Here is a 24,018-nt window from a genome sequence, read left to right as displayed (position 1 = left end):
CGTCGAGTGTAGACGAGGCCTTTATACCTTTATGGATTCAAAATTGGGTCTGTATTTTCATGGGCAATCATTTCATCAGTAGACACAGGTCTCTTATCCTTTTGAGTGCAACTTGAGCAAACATCACTAGCTCCTGAGAGAAGTTCATAATTCAACCAAGGATAATAAGCCTCAACTTTAGGTTTTGATTCTGAAGAACTAGTACATCGACAATCAAAATTCAATTCATCGAAGATGACATTTCTTGATATTTTGATGCACTTGCTCACCGGATCATAGCACCTGTACCCTTTATAGTCATCAGCATAACCCACAAACCTGCACTTCACGGCCTTATCCTGAAACTTATGTCTCATTGAACTATCAACATGAAATAGCATAAACAACCAAACACATGCAAATCATAGTAGTTGGGATGTACACCAAAAGGAGACAAGTAAGGAGACTTGTTTTCCAAAACAGTCATGGGCAATCGATTTATCACATGAACTGCAGAATGAAAAGCCTTTGTCCATAAAGTGATCGGAAGACTACTGTCATGCATCATGCTCATCACACTCTCAACAATATGGCGATGCTTCCTTTCAGCAATCCCATTCTGCTGAGGTGTGTGTGGGCAAGACACCTTTTTTCTTATCTTGTTACTTTGAAGAAAGGGTTGCTAGGTCGTCGCCCAGAAGCGATGCGTCACACCGGCGCCCGAGTGTGGTGTCAAATAGGCAAGGGTTCCCTCACTTTGTTGGACGGGTGGGGGTAAAGAAGTTAGTCCAAGACCATAAAATTAGGTTAGCCACTTGGAACATAGGGTCTTTAACTGGTAAGTTGGTAGAGTTAGTAGATGTTATGTGTAGGAGAAAGATTGATATTTTATGTCTTCAAGAGACCAAATGGGTAGGTGAGAAAGCTAAAGTGATAGAACCTTGGGGATATAAGATTTGGTATACAGGAATAAATAGGAATAGGAATGGAGTAGGGATTGTTATGAGTCGTCAGTTTATAGATAATGTAGTTGAGGTCCGTAGGAAGGGTGATAGAATTTTACTTATTAAATTAGTATTAGGTACGGATATTATTAATATTATTAGTGTTTATGCACCTCAAGTAGGTTTAGATGATTCCATTAAGCATCAATTTTGGGAAGATTTAGATGGAGTAGTACAAGAGACATCTTATGGAGAAAAGCTTTTCATCGGCGGTGACCTTAATGGACATGTAGGCATTAGTAGGGATGGATTTGAGAATATCCATGGAGGCTATGGTATAGGAGAAAGAAATGAAAGTGGAGAAAGGATTTTAGATTTTTGTTTGTCCTATGATATGATCTTAGCAAACACTTGGTTTAGGAAGAGGGAGTCTCACCTAGTAACATTTAAAAGTGGGGTTAATACGAGTCAGATAGATTTTTTCCTACTTAGAAAGAGAGATAGGGGTTGTTGCATCGATTGTAAGGTTATACCAGGAGAAAGTGTAGCTACACAACATAGAGTCTTAATTTTAGATCTTAGAATTAGACAATGCCGCAAAAGGGATAGACATAGGATAGATCCTAGAATTAAGTGGTGGGCACTGAAAGGAGCTAAACAAGGAATGTTTGTAGAGCAGGTAGTTAAGGAAGTTGATTGGTGTCTCGAGGAGGATTCAGAATCAATGTGGAATAAGATAGCGGGTGGTATGAGAAAAGTAGCTAAGGAGGTATTGGGTGAGTCTAAAGGCGGTGCACCACTAGGTAAGGATACATCATGGTGGAACGAGGATGTCAAATTAGCTATTAAGGTTAAAAGAGAGTGTTATAGAAATATAAGTAAGAGTCGTGATAATGAGAATTTGGAGAAGTATATGATAGCAAAGAAGGAAGCTAAAAAAGTTGTTCGAAACGCGAGGGCTAAGGTATATAAGGAGGTTTATGACAAGTTGGATACCAAAGAAGGCGAGAAGGATATTTATAGGCTTGCAAAGATGAGAGATAGGAAATCGAAGGATTTGGGTATGGTTAGATGTATCAAAGATGAAACGCAAAGGGTTTTAGTCAAAGATGAGGAGATTAAGGAGAGATGGAAAGGTTATTTTGATAAGCTATTTAATGATAGTCATGCTCAAGATCTTGGAGACTTCTCCATTCCTTTTCATGAGATAAATCGTGACTTCATGCGCAAGATTCAAAAGAAAGAAATTGCAGAGGCTTTGATGAAAATGAAATCAAGAAGGGCAGTTGGCCCAGATGGTATACCTATCGAGGCTTGAAAATGCTTGGGAGAGAAAGGTTTAGAATGGTTGACAAATCTTTTTAACTTGATTTGGCGAACAAATAAGATGCCTAATGAGTGGAGGAAGAGTACTTTGGTGCCTTTATATAAGAATAAGGGTGATATACAAGATTGCACAAACTATCGTGGTATAAAACTCATGAGTCATACTATGAAACTTTGGGAGAGGGTGATTGAGTCTAGGTTGAGGAAGGTTGTCATGATATCGGAGAATCAATTTGGTTTTATGCCTGGATGATCAACTATGGAAGCTATACATCTTCTTAGACAACTTATTGAAAGATATAGAGAGAGGAACAAAGATTTGCATATGGTTTTTATTGATTTAGAGAAGGCATACGATAGAGTACCTAGGGACGTTCTCTGGTGGACAATGATGAAGAAAGGTGTTTCTCTCAAGTACATTAGTATAATTAAAGATATGTATGAAGGAGTAGTAACCAATGTCCGCACTTGTGGAGGGGTGACAACCAATTTTCCGATAACGGTTGGGTTACATCAAGGATCTGCTTTAAGCCCTTTCCTATTTGCGATAGTGATGGATGAGCTTACGAGATCAATTCAAGAAAATGTACCGTGGTGTATGTTGTTTGCTGATGATATTGTTTTGATTGATGAGTCTAGAGCTGGGGTTAATGCTAAGTTAGAATTATGGAGACAGGCATTGGAAGCTAGAGGTTTTAAGTTGAGTAAGAGTAAGACTGAATATATGGAATGTCGGTTTAGTAAGCAACGAAGTAGTGATGGGAGTGTAGTGAAGCTTGGTGAGCAAGATATACCGGTGAATGATTATTTCAAATATTTGGGATCCATCATTCAAAAGTATGGAGAAATTGATGGAGATGTAAATCATAGGATAAAGGTTGGGTGGATGAAATGGAAAAGTGCTACTGGAGTGCTGTGCGATCATAGAATGCCATTGCGGTTGAAGGGAAAGTTTTATAGGACGACTATTAGACCCGCTTTACTATATGGTACGGAATGTTGGGCTGCCAAGAGACATCATATTCAAAAAATGAGTGTAGCTGAGATGCGGATGCTTAGATGGATGTGTGGAAATACAATAAAAGATAAGATTCGGAACAAAGAGATACGTAAGAAGGTAGGTGTTGCACCCATTGAAAATAAGATGCGAGAGAATCGTTTACGGTGGTTTGGACATATTCAGCGAAGGCCTAATGATGCTCCAGTTAGAAGGTTGGAGAAATGGGAAAATATATTAGTTAAAAGAGGTCGGGGTAGGCCTAGGAAGACTTGGATGGAGATGATAGGAAAGGATATGAATGCTTTGAACCTCACCGAGGACATGGCGTTGGATAGAAATGATTGGAGGAAAAGGATTCATGTGGAAGACCCAAAATGAATTTTCTTTTTGGTTCATATCGCTGACCCCAATTGTTTTGGGATGAAGGCGTAGTTGTTGTTTGTTTGTTTGTTGTTACTTTGAAGAAAGTTAGTAAAGTCAATGGAAGAGAATTCACCTCCTCCGTCACATAGGAAACTTAGAATGTTTTAAGAAAATTGGTTTTTAACAAAGGAATGGAAGTTACAGAACAACTTGAAAGTCTCAGATTTGTGTTTCATGAAAAATATCCAAGAATAGCGAGAATAACTGTCAACAAATAAAAGATAATATCTAGTTCCAGATATGAAAGCAACTGGAGCAGGCCCCAAAACATCAGAACAGATAGTCTCAAAAGGTCTTGAAGCTCTTTTATTGATAGAATGAAATGGTAAAACATGGCTCTTACATAAGAGACAACTAGAACATTTGTTGTCATTGACATTTATTCCTAAACTTAACTTGAGAATGAGGTTATTTGAAACAAGCTTTTCAATGAAACTACTACTGCAGTGACCTAGACGACCATGCCAAAGGTTTGGCTTATTGACTTCAGAGACACTAAAAACACGATTTTCAGAAGGCAACAGTGATTGGAGCTTCAAGTTTGGGTCTGCAGAGCAAATATGTGCTGAAGGATCTTGAAAAACATCCATATTGCCTTCCCGTTTTCCTCTAGCGAACGTCTCCTTCGTGCAGAGATCCTTGACAAGAACAGAAGAGGGAGTGAATTCAACTGAGGCTTTGATATCATCAACAAGTTTAGAAACTGAAACGATGTTTTTCTTGATATTAGGAGCATAAAGAACCTTTGAAAGGTTGATGGAAGATTCGGGCAAGGGTATAATGGAGTTTCCAATATGAGAGACAGAGTGGTGTGATCCATCTCCAGTAACTATACTACTTCTACCAATGTAAGGAACAAGTTTTAGGAGTTTACCTGCATCACCAGTAACGTGAGTCGCTGCGCCAGAGTCCACATACCAAGTACCTTGCTCATTTTGTTTTAGATTCAATTCTGCTAAAACTGACAACAATAACTCCTTTACTTCTCCGTTGGGCTTTGTACTGTTTGTGCCTCTTTTTGCTTCAGTTTGTGTTGATTTTCCTTTATTTAGGGGATTGAACCAGCAGTTAGCTTTGATATGCCCCTTTTTATTACACAAAAAGCAGGTAGGAATTGGCCTCTGTCTTTGTGGATTGGTATATGTGTTGGGTGTAGGCAATAATCCACGACCTCCTTGACCACTTCTCTCTTGTTCTCCCTTTCCCTTGATATCATAGCTTCCTCATCCTCGTGCATAAGTAACCCCTGTAGCAAGAACTTCTTGTGCCCCAATATGCATAGATGATTCTTCAGAAAATCCCTTTAGAGTCATCTCATATTGTAACAATTTTGCACGCAGATCTTCAAAGTTGGGCAGCTCAGGTAAACATAACAGGGAAGTGACAATTATATGATAGTCGTGTCCCAATCCACTGAGGGTTTGCTGTACCAAATCTTTATCAGTTACTGTACTTCCAACAACTGATAGTTGATCTGTGATAACCTTCATTTTGTTCAAATATTCCATGATGGTCATGGAATCCTTTCTTAACATTTGAAATTCTCTTTTAAGAAACATAATCCTGGCCTGAGAAACCTGTGAGTATGTCTGAACAAGTCTGTTCCAAAGTTGGATGGCAGTGCAGTCATCTGGAATGGCTACAAGTACCTCTTGTGACGGTGTAGATGTAATATAAGCAACTAGCGCTTGGTCTCTTTTCATCTAAGCCACAAATTCAGGATTTCTAACATATACTGTAGTAGATTCCGCTTTGCTGTCCCTTTTTTCTCGTGATATGAACTCAGGAGGAACTGGAATAGATCCATCCAGATGTCCAGAAAGATCCTGACTCCTAATGAAAGGTATAATTTGCCTCTTCCAAGTCAAGAAGTTACCATTATTTAATTTTTCAGACACGAGTTGGTTGATGAAACTTGAAGAAAGAACCGACTGGCTAGGAAGTGAATCCATGTTTCACAGAATTAAGAGTGTGTTCAACACAATCTGCCTACAGTTTCTGTAACCTTTTTTTTTTTTTTTGCAGAAACTAATTCAGATCAATGGCTATCAGATTTCTGATTTGAAACAGAAATTGAATATCTATCAGATTTCTGATTTGTATAGGAAATGGAATGTTGGGTATGAAAATCATAAAAATTTTGTGAATATGAATTCCCACTCAGTATTGACGCAATGCTTTCTAGCTAAAGGAGATAAAGTAGTAGGAATGAGAGTGTATCGGCTTGATCAGATCTGATCAAGGATGCAGCTGAATCAAATTAGGGCCCCAATTGCGTGATTAGATCACGCTGTGATCAAGAACGATAAACAGGGTATATTAATGACAGAATGAAGAACGAAGAAAAAAGGTATTTTCAGCAAAGGATTTGGGGTCGAAAATCTGGGCTGAGTCACTCAGTCCTCTCTGAATTGACTCAGATTAGGTTGGAAGATAGTTTGATCAGATTTGACTAACGTCAGATCTGATCAAGTTCAAGGGACAAAAAAAGGAAGACAGAAACTGTAGGGAGAAGAAGGAAGGCAGATCTGATTATCGTCAGATCTGAATGATGTCAGGTCTGATTGAGAAGAAAAGAATGGACTAGGTCAGTCGTAAACAGAAAAAAAAATTCAGACGAGATGGGGAGACAAAAAAAAATATTTTCTTGACTTAGAAGAGGAAATCGAGAAGAGAAGGATCTTTCTGACGTACCTTTGAGATCGATTCCAGTTTCAGCTGAAGCGTGGCTCTGATACCATGTTTGATTTTCAATCTCCAGGTCGTTCCATGCGTGAGAGCTGAGAAACAGAGAGAGATAGAGAAAGGGAGAGAGAAGTTGGGGAAAAACCGATACCCTGTTACATTAGAGTCGGTTGCTGTGTATACTCATTTATATTAACATGCTATTACAAAATTAGGGTACTAAAATACCCTCATTACAATAAATTATATTACATAATGCCATTAATGAGAAGTGAATGTCACGGGTCTGGATCTCCAGATCCATGACCCGTAACAAGAGAAAACACTTCTTTTCAGTCGTGTCCCCTTTCGTAGAGCGATAGGCCTGTTATCATCATCATGAAGATCACTATTGTCAGTAGTACTTACCTCAAGAGAAGAAGAGGATGAAGGCACTTGCGGAGGTGGAGCTCTACGCACATATACCAATGGAGGATTATTAAATCGTGAAGAGGATGAAGTTTGGTTCGGTAATGAGGGCACAAATTCCAAAGGAAAAGGAGGTATAGGTAATGGAAAAGACTCAGCTGGATCAACCTGCAGTGGGGAACCGGTACTAGAGTAATATGGAGTGGATTCCAAGAAAGATACATCTGCACTGACATACTCTCGGCGAGAAATAGGATCATAACATCGATATCCCTTTTGATTTTTTGGATAACCTATAAATATGCATTTTGTAGCTTGAGCAACTAATTTATCACGATCAGGGCCAAGTTTGTGTATAAAACAAACACATCTAAATATTTTTGGTGAGAAAGAGAAGAGTGGGGCATTAGGTTTTAGGGTATGTAATGGAATTTGATCACCCATAGAAGATGAAGGCATGCGGTTGATCAGATAACAAGCAGTGATAATCGCATCACCCCAATATAACGCAGGAACATTGGATTGAATCATAAGGGTCCGGGCAACATCAAGCAGGTGCCGGTGTTTTCGCTCAGCCACCCCATTTTGTTGAGATGAATAGACACAGGTAGTTTGAGGTTGAATGCCATGATCTTGGTAAAATTGTACCAGAACTTTTGATTTAAACTCAAGAGCATTATCAGTGCGAACAATCTTGACAACAGATTCAAACTGAGTTTTTATTTCAAGAATTAATGATTTGATAATACTTGGAACTTCAGATCGTTCTTTCATTAAAAACACCCGTGACAACTTAGAGAAATCATCAACAATAACAAGATAATATCGATACTGAGTCCTAATAGGAATCTTACTAGGACCCCATACATCTGCATGAAGAAGTTCAAAAACTTTATGACTAGACTGACTCTGACTCGAAGGGAACGAACTTCGATGATGCTTGCCCAACTGACATGCTTCACACTGAAATGATGTAGTAGAAGGAATTTGAGGAAAGACATAACGAAGCTTTGACAATGAAGGATGACCAAGACGACGATGCCACTGAACAGGACTGGATGAGTGTTCCACTGCAGCATAAACATTACCCACTGGATGATGTAGGTAGTAGACTCCATTTTCTTCATAGCCTCTACCAATCTTCTTCCCCGTCAGCAAATCCTGAAAATAACAACCCATCGGATCAAATATTACTCTACAGTTTAGTTCTTTTGTAAGGTAACTAACAGAGAGTAAACTTTGAGGAAAGTTGGGAGCATGAAGAACATTTTTCAACTGTAAGGTGGAGGATATAGAAATATTTCCCTGACCAACAACTGGTGAGGAACTCCCATCGGCTAATGAGACTCCTCGATGAACAATAATATCCTTTAGATCTGAAAAGACAAGCGAATTTTCACACAAATGTATGGATGCATCAGAGTCAATAATCCACTTACTATCATTCAGATGAAGATGATTCCCTGTTGAGTAGGCAACATCGGCTACAGGAGGGGTGGAACTCAAATGGCGAATAACTATCAGCTCATCATATTCTGCTCGACTGAGGGTGATACTGTCACTTGCAGAGGTATTATCATGTACATTTGTTGCCTCTAGTGTAGTAACATTTGCTTTTGGAGCATATGACTTTGATGAAGAAGAGGTTGGCCGACCATGCTTATCCCAGCAACGATCTTCTAAATGTCCAGATTTTCCATAGAATGTACATTAAAGTTTTCCTTTGCCTCCCATACCTCTCCCACGACCTCGTCCTCTAATATTCTGATTATTTTCACGCCCATAACCAGATGAGACAACTAAAGCAGATGACTGGGTCACAGGATGAGATTGTGGAAAAGAGATCACAAGTCTACTCAGACGATTGTATGCGTCAGCAAGAGTAGGTACATCTGATCCAATCAACATTTGGACTTTTGCAACAGAGAATTCTGAAGATAAGCCTGTAAGAAACCGAGCAACCATAGTCTGTTCTTGATGATCCTTTTGCTTTGAACAACAAAGAGGCTTGTGAGCATTGAGTCTTTCAAACGCAGCTTTGACGGAGGCATAGTACTGGGCCAAGGTCTGATCTCCCTGCTGCAAATTATATATCTCCTGTTCGACTTGCAGGATACGACTCACATTAGTCTCTTGTGAGTACGTATCTCGAAGATTGTCCTACATCTGTTTGGCTGTATTATAGTAAATTAAACCATCTGCAATATGGGGTTCGACACTATTCATGATCCATGACATAACAATGTCATTATCTTCGTCCCAAGTGACGTATTTTCCCACCTTTTCATTGGGTTCATGTTCCAACAAAATATGTTTTCTACGATGTCCAGATACCGACATCATAAAAGTTTTGGACCACCTCGCATAGTTAGTTTCATTCAACCTTACAGAAGAACCATATGAGAAGGGATTTGCAAAAGCCTTATACTCCCCAATATGTTCAATTTTGGAATCACATTTCGAAGTTTCACCCATACTGAATATTTAATGCTATTTCAGCTGCCACAAAAAAATCAGATTCACTCACTTGAACAACGTGTTTTATAATCACACGTCAGTCAAGTCCACAACTACACAGTTTGCCACACCAGAAATAAATTCACGACAAACTACAAGTGACACAGAAAATAGTGTGTTTCACAATCACGCATCAGCCAATACCACGACCAGGCACCTGTACTCAACACATAAATCCCACGACAGTAGATAAAAGCTTCCCACAAACAGAAAATATTTTTCCACAAAGCAGGGAATCACGCCTGCTGCTTCCACGACAAAGAAAATAATATTAACATGTTGCTTTCACGACACACATGTTACGGCTGCTAAAAAAACATGAAAAAGCAGGAATCACGACTGTTGCTATTCATATTCTACTCGAACGACCAAATGAGATCTGAGAAGAACAGTACCACGTCGAACTCGGCATCCAGATTCACGACCAAAGATAATACGAGCACACAAAAAATAGAAATCACGACAGCTGCTCCCAGACACATAAATCACGACAGCCAAAAAGCAGGAAATCACGACAGCTGCTCCCAGACATATAAATCATGACAGCCAAAAAAAAACTTTCGTTTCTTCTGCGCACCATTAAAAGACTGCCATATCCCGATCTTGATGACACGCAGTCATCGTGTCCCTTAGATCTGATGACAGATCTGTGTTGTGACCTTAGTCAGACACCAGATTTGTTATCAGATATAAGCAAAGAAAAAATTAAATGTGCACACATGTTTCCAACCCTTTTTTTTTTTGCCTTTTGTTGGTGTAGATCGATCACGCTCCCGAGATCTACCGCTCTGATACCATGTAGAAGTTCTGAAAACTACCACAGAAGCTGAGGCAGAGAGAGAGAGAGATGGCAGTGAAAATGAGAAAACTTGTTAATTAGATTAGGGCTAATCTCTATGTTAAATAGAGAGAGGCCAAAGTAAAAAATTACACACAAGTCCCTCATTAAACACTAAATATCAAATAACCTCTAGTTTAAAAAAACTTAAACTTAAAACCTCTTAATCTCAACAAGACATTGGTGCTTCAAAAACAGTTGAAAATCTGCTCAAGTATTTATTTCTCTCTTTTTCTTCTCTCTTGCTTTGTGGTATTTAGCTCTATGGCCGAAAAAAAAGTGGTGAGAGTAGTTCCAATAAAATTTGATGGAAAGAACTACAATTTATGGGCTATCGCCATCAAAAGAATCCTTATTGGTAATGGATTGTGGGAGTATGTTGATGGTTCTGGAATAGGACCACAACTTTTACAAAATCTATTAAAGAAAATGATGAAACTATTAGAGAGAAAGTTCTTACGGGAGAAGAAAGGGAAATAGCTCTTATAGGTTATAAGAAGGCTTTGAAGGAATGGAAAATTGCCCATGCCATGATACTTTCATTATTTATGAGAAGTATGAATGAAGATTCATGTGAAACAATTTTAGAGTTTGAAAGAGCCATTAAAGCATGACTCTTCATTAAACAAATTTATACTCATTGTGATATTACATTTTGATGGGAGCTTCAAGACAAGATTCACAATTGTGAACAAGGAGACTTGAGTATTAGAGAATACTTTTGCTCTATAAAAAAGTTATGGGATTAAATGGCTAAGTTAGAGCTTGTTTGGGAAACTCTGAATGGTGCTTGAATTAGAAAGAAGCAAATAAACAATGATCAATTCTTCTAATTTATGAGAGGGTTGCGACCCGAGTTTGAGCAAATGGGAAGCAACATCATACATAGAAGACAAGATGAACTTCCTATTATTAAAGAGGTTTTAACTCAAATATGCATGGAAGAGACTAAATTAAGGTCTCAAAATGAAGCAAAAGAAGCCAAGGACAATGTGTTGACCATTTCACAACCCGGTGCCAATGCTCATGCATATACACCCCCACACTCTTATAAGAACAATAACTATGGAAAGAATCGTGTGTATAAAGGAAAAGGCGATGGAAGGAAAAGATGAGGTATTTTTTGCCATAACTGTGGGGAATCGAGACATTAAACCATTTTGTTCGGAATTCAAGAACAAAGATGAAAAAAAGGTTACTTCAGTTGGTACTTCACAAGTTGACCAAGATTCTTCAAATAAATCAATTTCGAATATGTCTCTTTCTCAAGTCGTGGAGGCTCTGCAACCTCTACTCAAAGGAAAACCCGTGACCGATGCCGTCGTCTCCTCTTCTTCTCCTCCAGATATGCCTTCTTGGCTTTTAAACTCAGGTGAATCATTTCATATGACATGATAAATCTATACTTTCAAATTGTAGAAGTTCTATTAGTAAAAGAAATGTGTGTATTGCCAATGAAACCTCTCTTGATATTAATGGAATTGAAAATTTTGAAAAATATTATAGTTTTAGTACTCCTCAAATAAGATTTGTTTCAAAACTAAATTTAAATTTACTTTTTGTTTCTTAAATCACTGATCATGGATGTAGAGTCTCCTTCACTTTTAAGCAATGCTTAATACAAGATCTCCAGTTCTGGATGCAGATTAGGAAAGGGCATAGACAAGGAGAATTGTACTATATGGATCAATTGAAAATTTCTACTAAGCTTTTTTGTGTTAATGTTCAAAAATTGGATAAAGTTGAATTAATTGGAGGTCTTTTTTGCTACTAAACCACTTGAATTAATTCATTCTGATGTTTGGGGTCCTGCCCCTGTTGACTCCAAAGGAGGATACACTTATTATGTTATTTTTGTCGATGATTACTCCTGCTATACTTGGATATATTTTTTCAAACATAAACATGAAGTATTTGAAAATTTTAAAAATTTTCATAGGTTAGTGACATATTTTAAAGTCTAATATATCTATTTTTTGTTCTGACTCAAAGGGTGAATACATGTCTAATGACTTTCAATAGTATCTAGAAGAAAATGAAATACTTCATCAAAGGTCATTTGCTAATACGCCACAAAAAATGGTTTGGTTGAAAGAAAGCATCGACACATAATAGAAACCACCAGAAATCTTCTCATATCTAAAAGTGTTCCCAAATATTTTGGGCTGAAACAACTCTCATCTCCGTATATCTTATAAATAGGCTACAACAACAAACAACAATAACTACGCCTCCATCCCAAAACAATTGGGGTCGGCAATATGAACCAAAAAAGAAAATCATTCTGGGTCTTCCACATGAATCCTTTTCCTCCAATCATCATATGAAAATCTTTCACCATATGAAAAAATTTATAATGGCTCTCCCAATTATCTTAGACTAAGGATCTTCGGGTGTAGATGCTTTGTTCTCACCCATAAGAATGATAAATTGTCTCCTAAAGCAATCCCATGTATTTTTCTAGGATATGGAGAAAGCCAAAAAGAAAAATAACTAACTTTATATTTCTAGGAACATCACATTTCTAGAACAAGAAAATGGCTTTGACACTATCTCATCCAAAGATGAAAGTGAATACAAGTTTTTGGAAATATCCCCACTAGATGAAGGCATTAATGAGATAACTTGTAATAAATATCAAGCTCCTGAGTCTCATGATTATCCAAATGTCATTCAATATTAAAGAGGACAAGATAATGAACAACTAAGAGCTTTTGAAAAATATTCAAGCATAAAAGAACAACAAAACACAAGAATTAGGCACTCAGAAAGACCACATAGAGTTTCAGATAGATTTGTGCCATAGAGTGGTAAAGTGCAATGACTGAAAAATTAGAGCTTTAGAAAAATCTCAAAATTGGGAATTGCCTAATATACCAACCAACAAGAAATCAATAGGATGTGGGTGAGTTTTTAAAGTTTAAACTACAAGTGATGGATCTCTAGAGAGACATAAAGCTAGGTTAGTCGTTAAAAGATATGGTCAAGAATATAGTATCAACTATGATGAGACATTTGCTCCTGTAGTACATATGACTACTATTAGAGTTCTCATAGTCATAGCCTCTATTAAGAAGTGACTAATCTATCAAATTCATGTTAAAAATGCATTTTTAAATAGTGATTTAAAAGAAGTAGTATATATGGATCCACCCCCTGAATATAATGTTCTTAAGAAAAAGTTTTACGCCTTAGAAAATCTTTGTATGGTCTTAAACAAGCTCCAAGAGGTTGGTATGATCATTTTAGTTATGTTATGCTTAAACTTGGATATACTTCTTGTTATATTGACACTGCTTTGTTTGTTAAGAATTCTGCGGCATGTATTGTTATTTTGGTACTTATGTTGATGATATGATTATTACTGGAGCAGATAAACAGGGAGTAGATCAAATTAAATTTATTCTTAAGCAAAGTTAGTTTTTGAAATGACTGACCTTGGTTTTTTTAGATTCTTCTTAGTTTTTGAGGTTGCATATTCTCTTAGAGGATATCTGTTGTCTAAATCCAAATTTGCAATAGAAATTATTGATAGGTCCAGAATTACTGATGACAAAAGAGTAGGCACTCTTGAAGTGATAAATGCAAAGATGAAAATTAATAATGGAGAACCTCTGAAAGATCCTACTTCATATCGACAAATGATTTGAGCATTGACATGCTTGACTATTACCTTACCTGACCAGACATAGCGCATGAAGTTTACACGACCAGTCTATTTCAGCACTCTCCTACTTCTGTGCACATGAGTGTTGTGATGCGTATTATTAGATATTTGAAAAACTCTGCTTATAAAGTATTATTTTTATCTTCGCCTTCTCCACTTAATTTAATAGCTTATTCCGACTCTGATTGGAGAAGAGACTCAATTGGCAAACGCTCAACTACTTGTTTCTGTGTTTTTGTAAGAGATTCTCGTGTCATGGAAATGCAAAAAACAACGGAAAATATTTCTATCCTCCACAAAAGTTGAATATAGAACTATGACAACCACCACGACTGAAATTGTATGGTTGAAGCGTCTTCTTAGGGATATGGGAGTAACCGCGACTCGACGCGGATGCGGGTGCGGCACCGGGTGCGGTCAACAAGACCCTGGGTGCGTTGACCGCACCCAGGGTCATTTTTTTTTGGATTTTTTTTAAAAAAAAAATTTGCCCTATGAAATGGGCTGCGGAATTTAATAAAAAAAATTTGGGTTGCTCAGCCCCCTGTCGACCAACTCCTCACAAAGGAGAAGAAAAGGAGGGGAGGGTTTTTCACCTCGAAAGGCCGCAACAACGGGGCCGTCGGGGTTGCTCGCTGACGGCGGCGATCATCGGGAACCACGACAACCATAGCAGAGAGGGGACAGCGACGGTGTTGTCGCCGGCAGCTGTAAACGTCAGGTGGCCGGAAGAAACGAGACCGCTGATGTAACAGGGAGAGAGGCTCAGTGGAAGGGGCGCCGACTTTCCCGGCGTCGGGGTTCTAGCGCAGTCGATCGCCAGTCAGGAGGTCGCCGCTGATGTCGCAGGTGGCCGTCGGGAGGTCTGCCGAACTCAGAGAGGGGGAGGCGAAGAGGCTCGGAGGTCGGCAACGACGAGGGACACAGGCGACGAAGGTGGGGGATCATCGGAGCTTGGAGGTTGTCGTCGGCTTCGATCGCCGACGTCCTGCGACACAGGGGACGGAGAGGGGGGGTCTGCCGGACTGAGAGAGGAGGCGAACAGGTGGCCGGCGGCGAGTCGCCGACGCTCGGTGGCCGCAGGGAGGAGCGAGAGGAGAACAGGCGAGGAGAGAGAAGGGGTGAGGGTTTTTGCCCCTCGCCCGAGACACCTGCGTCTTTTAAAAGACGCAGGTTCTCGAGGCTTCGAGAACCCGGGTTCGGGTTAGGCTCGGGTCCGGTTCGGACCCAGATCCGGGCCCGACACAGCGGACCAAACCCCGACACGTGTCTGACATGTTTTATTTTTTATTTTTTACGCGCATTACACATGGACCTTAACAGCTACCATACATTCATACATTCATACATATATACACTATATATATATTACATTTTGCCCCTGCTGCACCCCCGCACCCGCACCCATGTGACATAGCATCAAAACTATATTGTGATAACAAAAGTGCTATCTATGTTGCTGGAAATCATACTTTTCATGAGCTTACTAAACATATTGACATAGACTGTTATTATGTTCGTGAAGAATTTTTGAAGAAGACTATTTCAATGCCGTATGTGACTTCAGAGTATCAACTTGCAGACTTCTTCGCAAAACCCTTACCTTCCCCAAAGTTTCATTTCCTATTGGACAAACTTTTGGTGATCCCCCCATAAGTTTGAGGGAGAGTGTTAAATGTAAACATATATGTATATGTGTTTACATATGCATTTCTGTATATTTTTGTACATTCGTAGTTCAGGGATATTTTGGTCTTTTCTCGTGTACAGCAGAAATAAGTATTTAATATTTTTATTTTATTGTTTTTATTTTATTCTTTTTTTTTATGTAATAATTCGCAGCCTTCATGGGCTTTTTGGTAATTAACAGTCATTGGACCCTAGCCAACGGCTAGATTTTTGGCCGTTGGGTAGGTCTCAACAGCTCTTTAGGAGCTCTCTCTTGTTTATAATGGGGTCAGCCCCCTCTCATTTGTATTGCTTCTTCAAGGGATTATTCCCCAATAATATTTATTATTTTTATGTGTGATTCTCAGCCCTTAGTGGCTTATTCTTGTGTTTTCATGTGTTGACCCATAAGTGGTCATATTCTCTAAGTGTTCTGTTGCCCATAAGCGGCACACCAAGGCATATATTGCAGTTTGTGACAAGTTCATAAAGTATGAGATGGTTTTTCCCTCTTGCTCATTCATTGTGTGGTTGTTAGCAGTGTTGATGCAGCCTGTTAACGCTTTTCATCCCTGTAGGTGATTTTTGCTTAAAAATCCTGTTGGCGAGCTGCACCTTTGACCATCATAGTGTACATTGGTTTGAGACTTTGGCCATGGCACTAGATTCATTGTAAAATTTGGACTATGACATTCTGCTTCTTAATATTTCCTACTCCAATGACTATTTTTTACTTTTGATTGAACTTTTCATCTTCAGATGTGATTTTTGGAAAGCTGCATTTTTTGACCATTATAGTCCACGTGGATTGATACTTTGAGCCATGTCACTGTACGATTATTGCACTAGATCTGTCTATTCCATGACATACTATCGTATCTTTTGGGATATCCATTCAATAATGTTTTATCGGCAATTTTCTATCTTCATAGGTGGTTTTGCTTAAAAACCTTTCTAGCAGGAAGCTTTTTTACTTTTTATTGTTTACATGCAATTTAAGATTGAGGTTTGCCTTTTTATTTGTTCCAACTCTGGGTTTAATCTATGCCATCGTGCTTCTTAAGATCCAGTTCCCATATTTCCTGCAACAACTCTGCAATATTTTTGTTTTCTTCAGTTCACTGTAGTAGGATTTGTTAAAGTATATGGATGTTATATATATATCCTTTATAATGCCCACCAGGGGCAATTTGGTCTTTTCATCATTTTGTAAATATTCATGTTCATTAGGGACATGTTTGTATTTTTATATATTTCTTTTCTTTTCTTTTTGGTTTATTAAATGGGTAAAAAGGGGATCCCTTAAGAGTCGTTGGGACTCTCCTCTCTTGTGGTGTATATAAAGGGGGCTTCTCCCCTATTATTCTCAATGCTTTTTCAAGCATTTCAATAAAGGCTCGAATATTATTTCAAGTTCTCTTCTCTCTTGTGTATGTTTTTTTGTGTTTGCCCTTTGTGGCATATTGTATCGTGTCCATTAGAGACATTGTGCTTATATGATTGTGCCTTCTTGTAGTCACTTTGTGACATTGTTTTTGGCACTTGTATTTCCTTACAGGATTTTCAATGATGTTCCAGTCATTCCTTATCAAAGATAGGTTAGAAGTCTGTGAAAAACTTCAAGTCACACAACTTTGAGGTTGCATGATTTGTATTAATAGGTCCAGTATTGCTGACATCAGTGAGTCGACCAACTAATGTTTGTTATTTCTTATCCAAACAAGTATTAGTTTTGATGGGAAAAGTTCATACAGAATAAAGTGCATGGCAAAAACTGACATGCATTTTTTTCCTTTAAGTGTCAAAGTTGTCTTCCAATGATCCCCTCCCTTTATTTGTTCTCCTAAGTCCTTTGGAAGTATTCTTGAATAGCAGAAGTTCATCTTCATGTGGCAATTGCAGTGCTAGACAGCTGCTTCCATGTTGGAAGCGTGATGTCCATCATGAAGCATCCATTGTCTGCAAAGCAGCATTTACAAACAAGTGATTAGGTTTGATGGGGGAATGTTTATGCAGAATAAAGTGCATGACAAAAAATGATTTCTGTGCAATTTTCTTTGAAGTATCAAAGTTGTTAGTTGTCATCTAATGATCCTTTTGTGTTGTTGTCTCCTTTTATTTGCAGTGCTGGACAGCTGCTTCCATGTTGAAGCATGATGTTGACCATGAAGCATCCACTATGCTTGCAAAACAGCAATTTCAGTTCACATGCAAGAAAGAGGAAGTTAAGTCTGTCTACAAGAAATTAAAATTACTTCGTCCACATCTGAAGGAGGAGATTTCGTGCAGAGCAGTTGCACTGGTAGATTTCAGCGAGTCAACTTCTGTTGAGCAAAATAGCAAAGATGACCATGGTGGTGTTCATGGCAACAGCATGGCTCATGAAAAACCTCAAGAACTGGTAGGAGAGACAAGATGTGATTCAAAAAGCATGCAATATTCTGAGAGCACAGATGTCCTGGATAAAGGGCAAGCTCCTACAAGTGAACAAGTTGGTACAGATGTTAACCACTCTATTGTTTACCACGAGGCTGGAACTGGTCAGAACAAAGCAACTGTTGAAACTGCTAGTTTAATCAATAAGCTCAATTCTGTGAAGAATAAAAGAGTGAAATACATTCTTGAGAAACACAACGAGGAATTTTCTGATTTTCTGAAATTCAAGGAAATGGAAGCAACAAAGATGACTATGGATTATGAGATGAAACGTTCTCATATTTTGAAGGAGTATGAGTATGATTTGTCCATGAGAGCAGAGAAGCTGAAAATTCTACTCCAAGATGTTGCAGGTAGGAGGAGTAGCCTCAGTGAACAAATGAAGATGTGTCAGAAGGTTCTTTTGGATAGAAAACTGGAACTAAGGAAAAGGGAGGATCAAACTTATTCTCATTGGCTGGGGGAGGCGAAGGCTGGAAGGTCGGTGGAACCATATTTTGCACTTCCTCTGCCAGATATACATTTCCAGAAAGAATTACTGCTGACTGAACCTCAAAAATTAGCTGATGAAGCATCTCAAAATATGCCTCAAAAAGATTCTGGAAACCAAGGTGTTATCTCCATGCCACTGTCAAATAGGTTAGAACATGCTCAAACACCACCACCTCAGTTGGAAGTGGACAGTGGAAGGTCTTCTTATCTTGAAACTTCGTCAGATAATTGTTCCATGAATGCTTCAATAGATTCTGCAGCAGTTGAAAGGATACCGGATCTTGGGTTTGCAAATACACCCCCATCAATCGAGCAGAACAAGCAGGCAGATGCAGTCATGATGCCTGTAGAGTCTAATATGCTTGCAGAGCCCAATGGTGTCACTGCCATGGATTTGGAGCCAAATGTTTTGAATATGACCTTGCGTGCAGAGACACATCCTGGTGTTGAAGAGCACAATGAAACAGATGATCCTTCTTTGCAGCAAAGTAGTTCAAGTTCTCAAATTGCTGATAGATTTTGCTCAGAGCTTAACCATGAGCAGGTGAGTTGGATGCTTAGTCTATATATGTGAATACTTTTTGTTTCCTAAATTTTTTAAATTCTTTTGCTTGCCATTTTCAAAACAAACTCTAGGATTGTTGATTTTAAGCCATCAGAGCGATGCATTAATGATCCTGCGTGATTTGAATGCTACTTTGTGTTGGTTTCAACTATTTAAGTTGCCTGACCTTATTACTTCATGTGAATGCATGGATATCTGACTCTAGTCATCCTCAGTTCAAGTTGTCTAACAAGATTTTAATCTGGACCTTTTGAATTACATTATGTCTTGATGTCATGTCACATTGCCCAGAATCGAGTCCATTACTTCAATGACTTGGATGTTGGTTGAACATGTTTGGCGTATATCCTATTTCTTTGAACACTGATTTTATACTGGTGGTTGAATTGCTATGTTCAGGAATCCCTTGTGGATCCTGATGAAAGGTCTGCATCTGCAGCAGCAGCAGCAAGAGAACATAATCATGGAGTTGCTGGATTGGATTCTGTTCCTCAGGCAACCAATTCAGTACAGCAACCATCTGATGCCTTCCCCTCATCAGCTGAGCAGGTTGTTCATGTATCCTCTGCAGTTCCTAATGAAAGGTCTGCATCTGCAGAAACAGCAAGAGTACACGACCATGGAGTTGCTGGGTTGGATTCTCTTCCTCGGGATAGCGTTTCTGTACAGGAATCACTTGATGCCTTTCCCTCATCAGCTGAGCAGGTTGTTCAGTGTCTTCCTCTCTCAGAGGCTGCTACACAGGCGCAGCTGCTACCCTCGTTCGACATCAGCGAACGAGCTCCTCCAGCAAATCTGAGGCATAGAACCATTCGTGCCGAGTCTGGTCTGCAAAACCCTCAGACTGCTGCTCTGAATGTCCATATTCCCCTCATGAATTACCCAGACCCGCTGTACAATGAGATACTTAGAATGCACAAAGAAGATGAGCAAACCAGCAAGTTGCATGAAGAAGAGGTTTGTAGCCTTGGTTAAATTCTTCCCTTTTCTCTCAGTCTTCTTAAAATTATATTGCTTGTGAATTAATTTATCGTTGTGATATTTCATCAGAAACTTCATCTCACTGCTCGACGTGATAAAGAGATTGAGGAGGTCAAAAGAAAGTATGCAATGCTGCTCCAGGATGCAGATGCAAGATATTTGCCGACTAAAAAGACACTGGAGGCCAACATAAACAAGGTTACACTTAACCGCTTCCTTGCAGAAACTTTCAAGCTTCAATTGGTTGATCCGAGGACATTGCAGCCAACTGCGCAGACAGGTGCTTGTTAACAGCTTAATATTTCACGTGCATCCCTATGTTTCTTTATGTTTGCATTCATGTAAGATCTAATTAGTTTGCAGTTATTGTCAAAAACGTTGGTGGATTTTCATGTCTTGTAGGTATCTATGTTTCTTTGTATGCATATCTGTGGGTGTATCCTTGTGCCTGCTTCTCATGCAAGCATAGATTTGTTGGAACAAAATCATTTACCAGTAATGCAGTCTGTGCTTGTCAGTCGCATGAAAATCCATCTTTTCATTTTTTAACGCTTTATATGCTCTGTGGATGTGATCAAAGCTCTGAGAATGTTGTTTTTGCCGCAGGCATTTCCTCCACACATGCACTGTTCCAGCAACCTGGAACTACTCCACAGGGCTCTGTAGCTCACCGCCCTAAGGTGACCTCTGGCGACCATGTTGGACCCTATTTTAGCCCCCTCCCTCCAAATACTGGTGATCCTCAGGCACCATGGTTAAATCTGAACATGAGGAGGCCTGCAACAGCGGTGTCTGCACCCACCTCAACTGGTCTGTCATCTCAGCAATCCATTACAAACCCTATTCCTGTGCCAAGAACATCCCAGCAGGTGGAGGTGCCTCCTAGATGCCCAGTGGCTTTTACAGCTCCTCGAGCACTAACAGGATATGCTGCCTCTGGTGTTGGACTGCTTTTTGATGCCAGTAGCCGGCAACCTGTGGCACCTGGTGCGACCCAAGCCCCAGGCATCACATGGAACAGGATATCGGAGTTACCATCTCTACTTGAGCCTGATGCTTTCAGTAATAGATTGACAGGTGAACCTCTTATAACTTCTAATTCTAACGGGGTATGCACAGCACCAACAGTAGATGCGACTGTGGTATACCTATCTGATGATGACTAGTTTCTGGCTGCTGTAGTCTTAGGAATTGTATGATCGCTTCTTGCAATCGAAAGGCTGAGGGGAAGTGGAAGGCTGCAAGAAGGATCATGGCACTGTACATAGTGTAATGTGTTATATGTAACACCCTTTTCCCAGTATGCACAGTGCAATTTTGGTCCGGTTCTGGGGAGTCCACCGGTTGTAAATTCAGATTTATGAAATATCTTGAAGTGAATGGAAAATCATTTTTTTAGGTTACAAAATAGTATTTCCAACTGCAGCTGTTTTTTGTCGACTTTGCATGCGTGCATGCATTGTACACATGATTGTAAGTTTATGAACCGAACTATGTGGCACACCCAAAATCGAGGCGTGATCACTTGATTTCTAGCGTTATACAGTGCCTGGAAAGCAGTAGTTCTGAAGTTCTCTCAATATTGAAGGTACCTTTATTCATTTCTAGAGAACACCGTAATTGCTTTCCGAATAGCCGCAGTTTTCCTTCCTAGGTCCCTAGGGTTGAGCAACTTAGCCAATGGGTCTCAGGTTAAAATGATGTTGGGGTAGTCTCCATCAGCCGCCTTTACCCTTTAGATTCACATTGACTCGTTTGACCGTTTTTTTTAAGGTAGGCTGGGGCAGACAGACCCTTACCAGTTATACAATGACACCATTGGGATTCGAACTTGGAACGTCCCAACAGAAGGTGACGTTCCCTAGCTGCTCCTACCTGACAAGCGGAGCATCCGTTGGTAATCACCTCTGCTGACACAATTTTCTGAACCAAGTTAGACACGCCCCCTAGGCCGGACGGTGACATGCTTGGGCAAACCAAGGACCATAAGTTTGACAGGACAAGTATCGGCAGACAAATGATTGATATCCTATGATGTTAGTTAAAAATAAGCAACTTATACTCGAATTCCATAAGGTGATTATGGTGTCAATTGGCCCCATCTCTGTGATGCATCAAGGTAAACTTGTCAACAGCAGGTAGCCTCAAACCATAAACACTGAAAGCATATTTTTAACGACAGAAAACCTAAAAATGATCATAGTATATGATTAATTTTACACATTTTCTTAAAAATTTTACAATTTCTACTATTCTTTCGATGTCTAAAATTGTAAATGCATAACTTTGTTAGGACTTTTTTACCCTTCATAATTGCGAATTGATGGGTTTTTGCGAAAAATTTGTACCGCTCGTTGGCTAGTGCAAATTCTCACTTAAATCCAGAATCACACATTTTCTTATGAGGACTTCACAACTCGCAAAAATTTATTTGTGCACATCCAATTATATTGAAACCACTAAAATAACAAATATACTACTTATTCGTATATACTTCACGAATTCACATAAATATATTTGTGAAAATTAGGTTAAATAGAAACTCAAAACATCGCAAATATTCTACTTATTTGCATATACTTCATGAATTCACATAAGTATATATGTGAACCTCTACTTAAACTTAAATTGAACGTTGCGACATCGCAAATATCCTACTTAAATATTTGCAAATCTATGACATATATGTGATATTTCTTACTTTTACAGAGTTCACAAATCATATATAAACTCGTTGTCTGCACCCCTAGGGTTATTTTCACATAAACTACGGTTCTTTGTGGTCCCCAACCTGTTTCCCTTCAATGACTTGTTCTGACAACTATTTTTGGCAACTATTCATAAGCGGACTTCATCATGGTTGAACTCTCGACAACATTTTTTCAGTTAGCACATCTTTAACGACATCATTAAATGCTGAATTAAACAATGTTCCTCGACCAATGATCCTCAACATGCTTACCTTCGGTTTTTTGTTTATTTTATATGTTGCTTAGCTTGTATTATAAGCATGTTGTTAGAATATTTTTTGATTAGGGGACTTACTCATCCTCACAAATAGATTATTTGTTTTTTGTAATGCTTTTTCAATATTTTTTGTCTTGTTATTGTAGAAAATTTTGAATTTGTTTAATACAATATGACCATTGAGAAAATTGTGTCGAAGGGGTCCATACCCATATCATTTTTTAGTAATAGAGCACAATAACAAAGAATTACAAACTGGATCATCCTGATTATTTGCAAGCACAACTTACTATTCACAAGTGGATAAAGAGGGAGCCACATCTAAAGCTAAAAATATGGGTGTCCGATATTTTTCATAAAAATGCACCCTCAATAAACACAGAAAGTTGCGCTCAAACAACAAGCAACAAAAACAACAACCAAAAATTTCAAAGTAGCCCATATCTAAGGCAGGACATGTAAAAAAGTTTGGTCAGTTTATGGGTGCATTCTTGTTTCTCATCTCAGAATCATCTAAAGAAGGGAAGGGTGATCCATTGGCTTGAACTGAGGTTGTTTCTCATCTCAGAATCATCTAAAGATTAAATTGTCATATATATATATATATATATATATATATATATATATATATATATATATATAAACATTCAACCATTGATTAGTTGAATGTTACTACTGTCCATGGATGCAATTGATTAATTTGTCATGTATGTGTGAAACATGTAAAAATACATATTTGTATGTGCAATTCAATAATTAATTTGACTGATTCTAGAAAAATTAATTTTGATTGCAAGATTCACAACCAATTGATTTCGTAACTACCCAGTCGCCCTTGTGCAGTTAGCAAATCCTTGATGCTTTCCATAAAGGACCGAGTGAAGGATTACATCACGATATTCTTGTCCAAAATTGAAGGCTGACGTAAAGGATGTGAAGACATCGACTTGTCATCCATAGTATATGCCACCAATAACAATTTTGTAATGGCCTAACAGGTTGCATGTTCTCCATCTATAAAGAGGGCCTTTCAAGAGGAAGAGAAAGATGGGATGAAGCGAAAAAAAATGTTAAGTGGATAAGAATCAGAGTTGACTCTTGCACTTGAAGAAAACCACATAT

General features: G+C 38.8%; 1 protein-coding gene across 3 annotated transcripts in view; it reads left to right on the top strand.

Moving 5' to 3' along the window:
* The window catches only part of LOC149821564 (uncharacterized), a 119,026-nt gene extending 97,689 nt beyond the window's left edge, over positions 1–21,337 (top strand). For all 3 annotated transcript variants that reach the window (XM_089981573.1, XM_089981572.1, XM_089981574.1), the window contains 4 exons: positions 17,581–18,927; positions 19,348–19,905; positions 19,999–20,209; positions 20,536–21,337. In XM_089981573.1, the coding sequence (XP_089837699.1) occupies positions 17,581–18,927; positions 19,348–19,905; positions 19,999–20,209; positions 20,536–21,095 (2,676 nt within the window). In that variant the 3' untranslated portion in view covers positions 21,096–21,337. The remainder of the gene's footprint in view (positions 1–17,580; positions 18,928–19,347; positions 19,906–19,998; positions 20,210–20,535) is intronic.
* Positions 21,338–24,018: the final 2,681 nt, after the last annotated feature.

This window comes from Nuphar pumila, chromosome 11 (genome assembly GCF_984573655.1).
Source record: "Nuphar pumila chromosome 11, dmNupPumi1.hap1.1, whole genome shotgun sequence".
Classification (NCBI taxonomy): Eukaryota; Viridiplantae; Streptophyta; class Magnoliopsida; order Nymphaeales; family Nymphaeaceae; genus Nuphar; species Nuphar pumila.
Note: the sequence above shows the minus strand (reverse complement) of the source record. Positions and strands in the feature narration are given on the sequence as shown.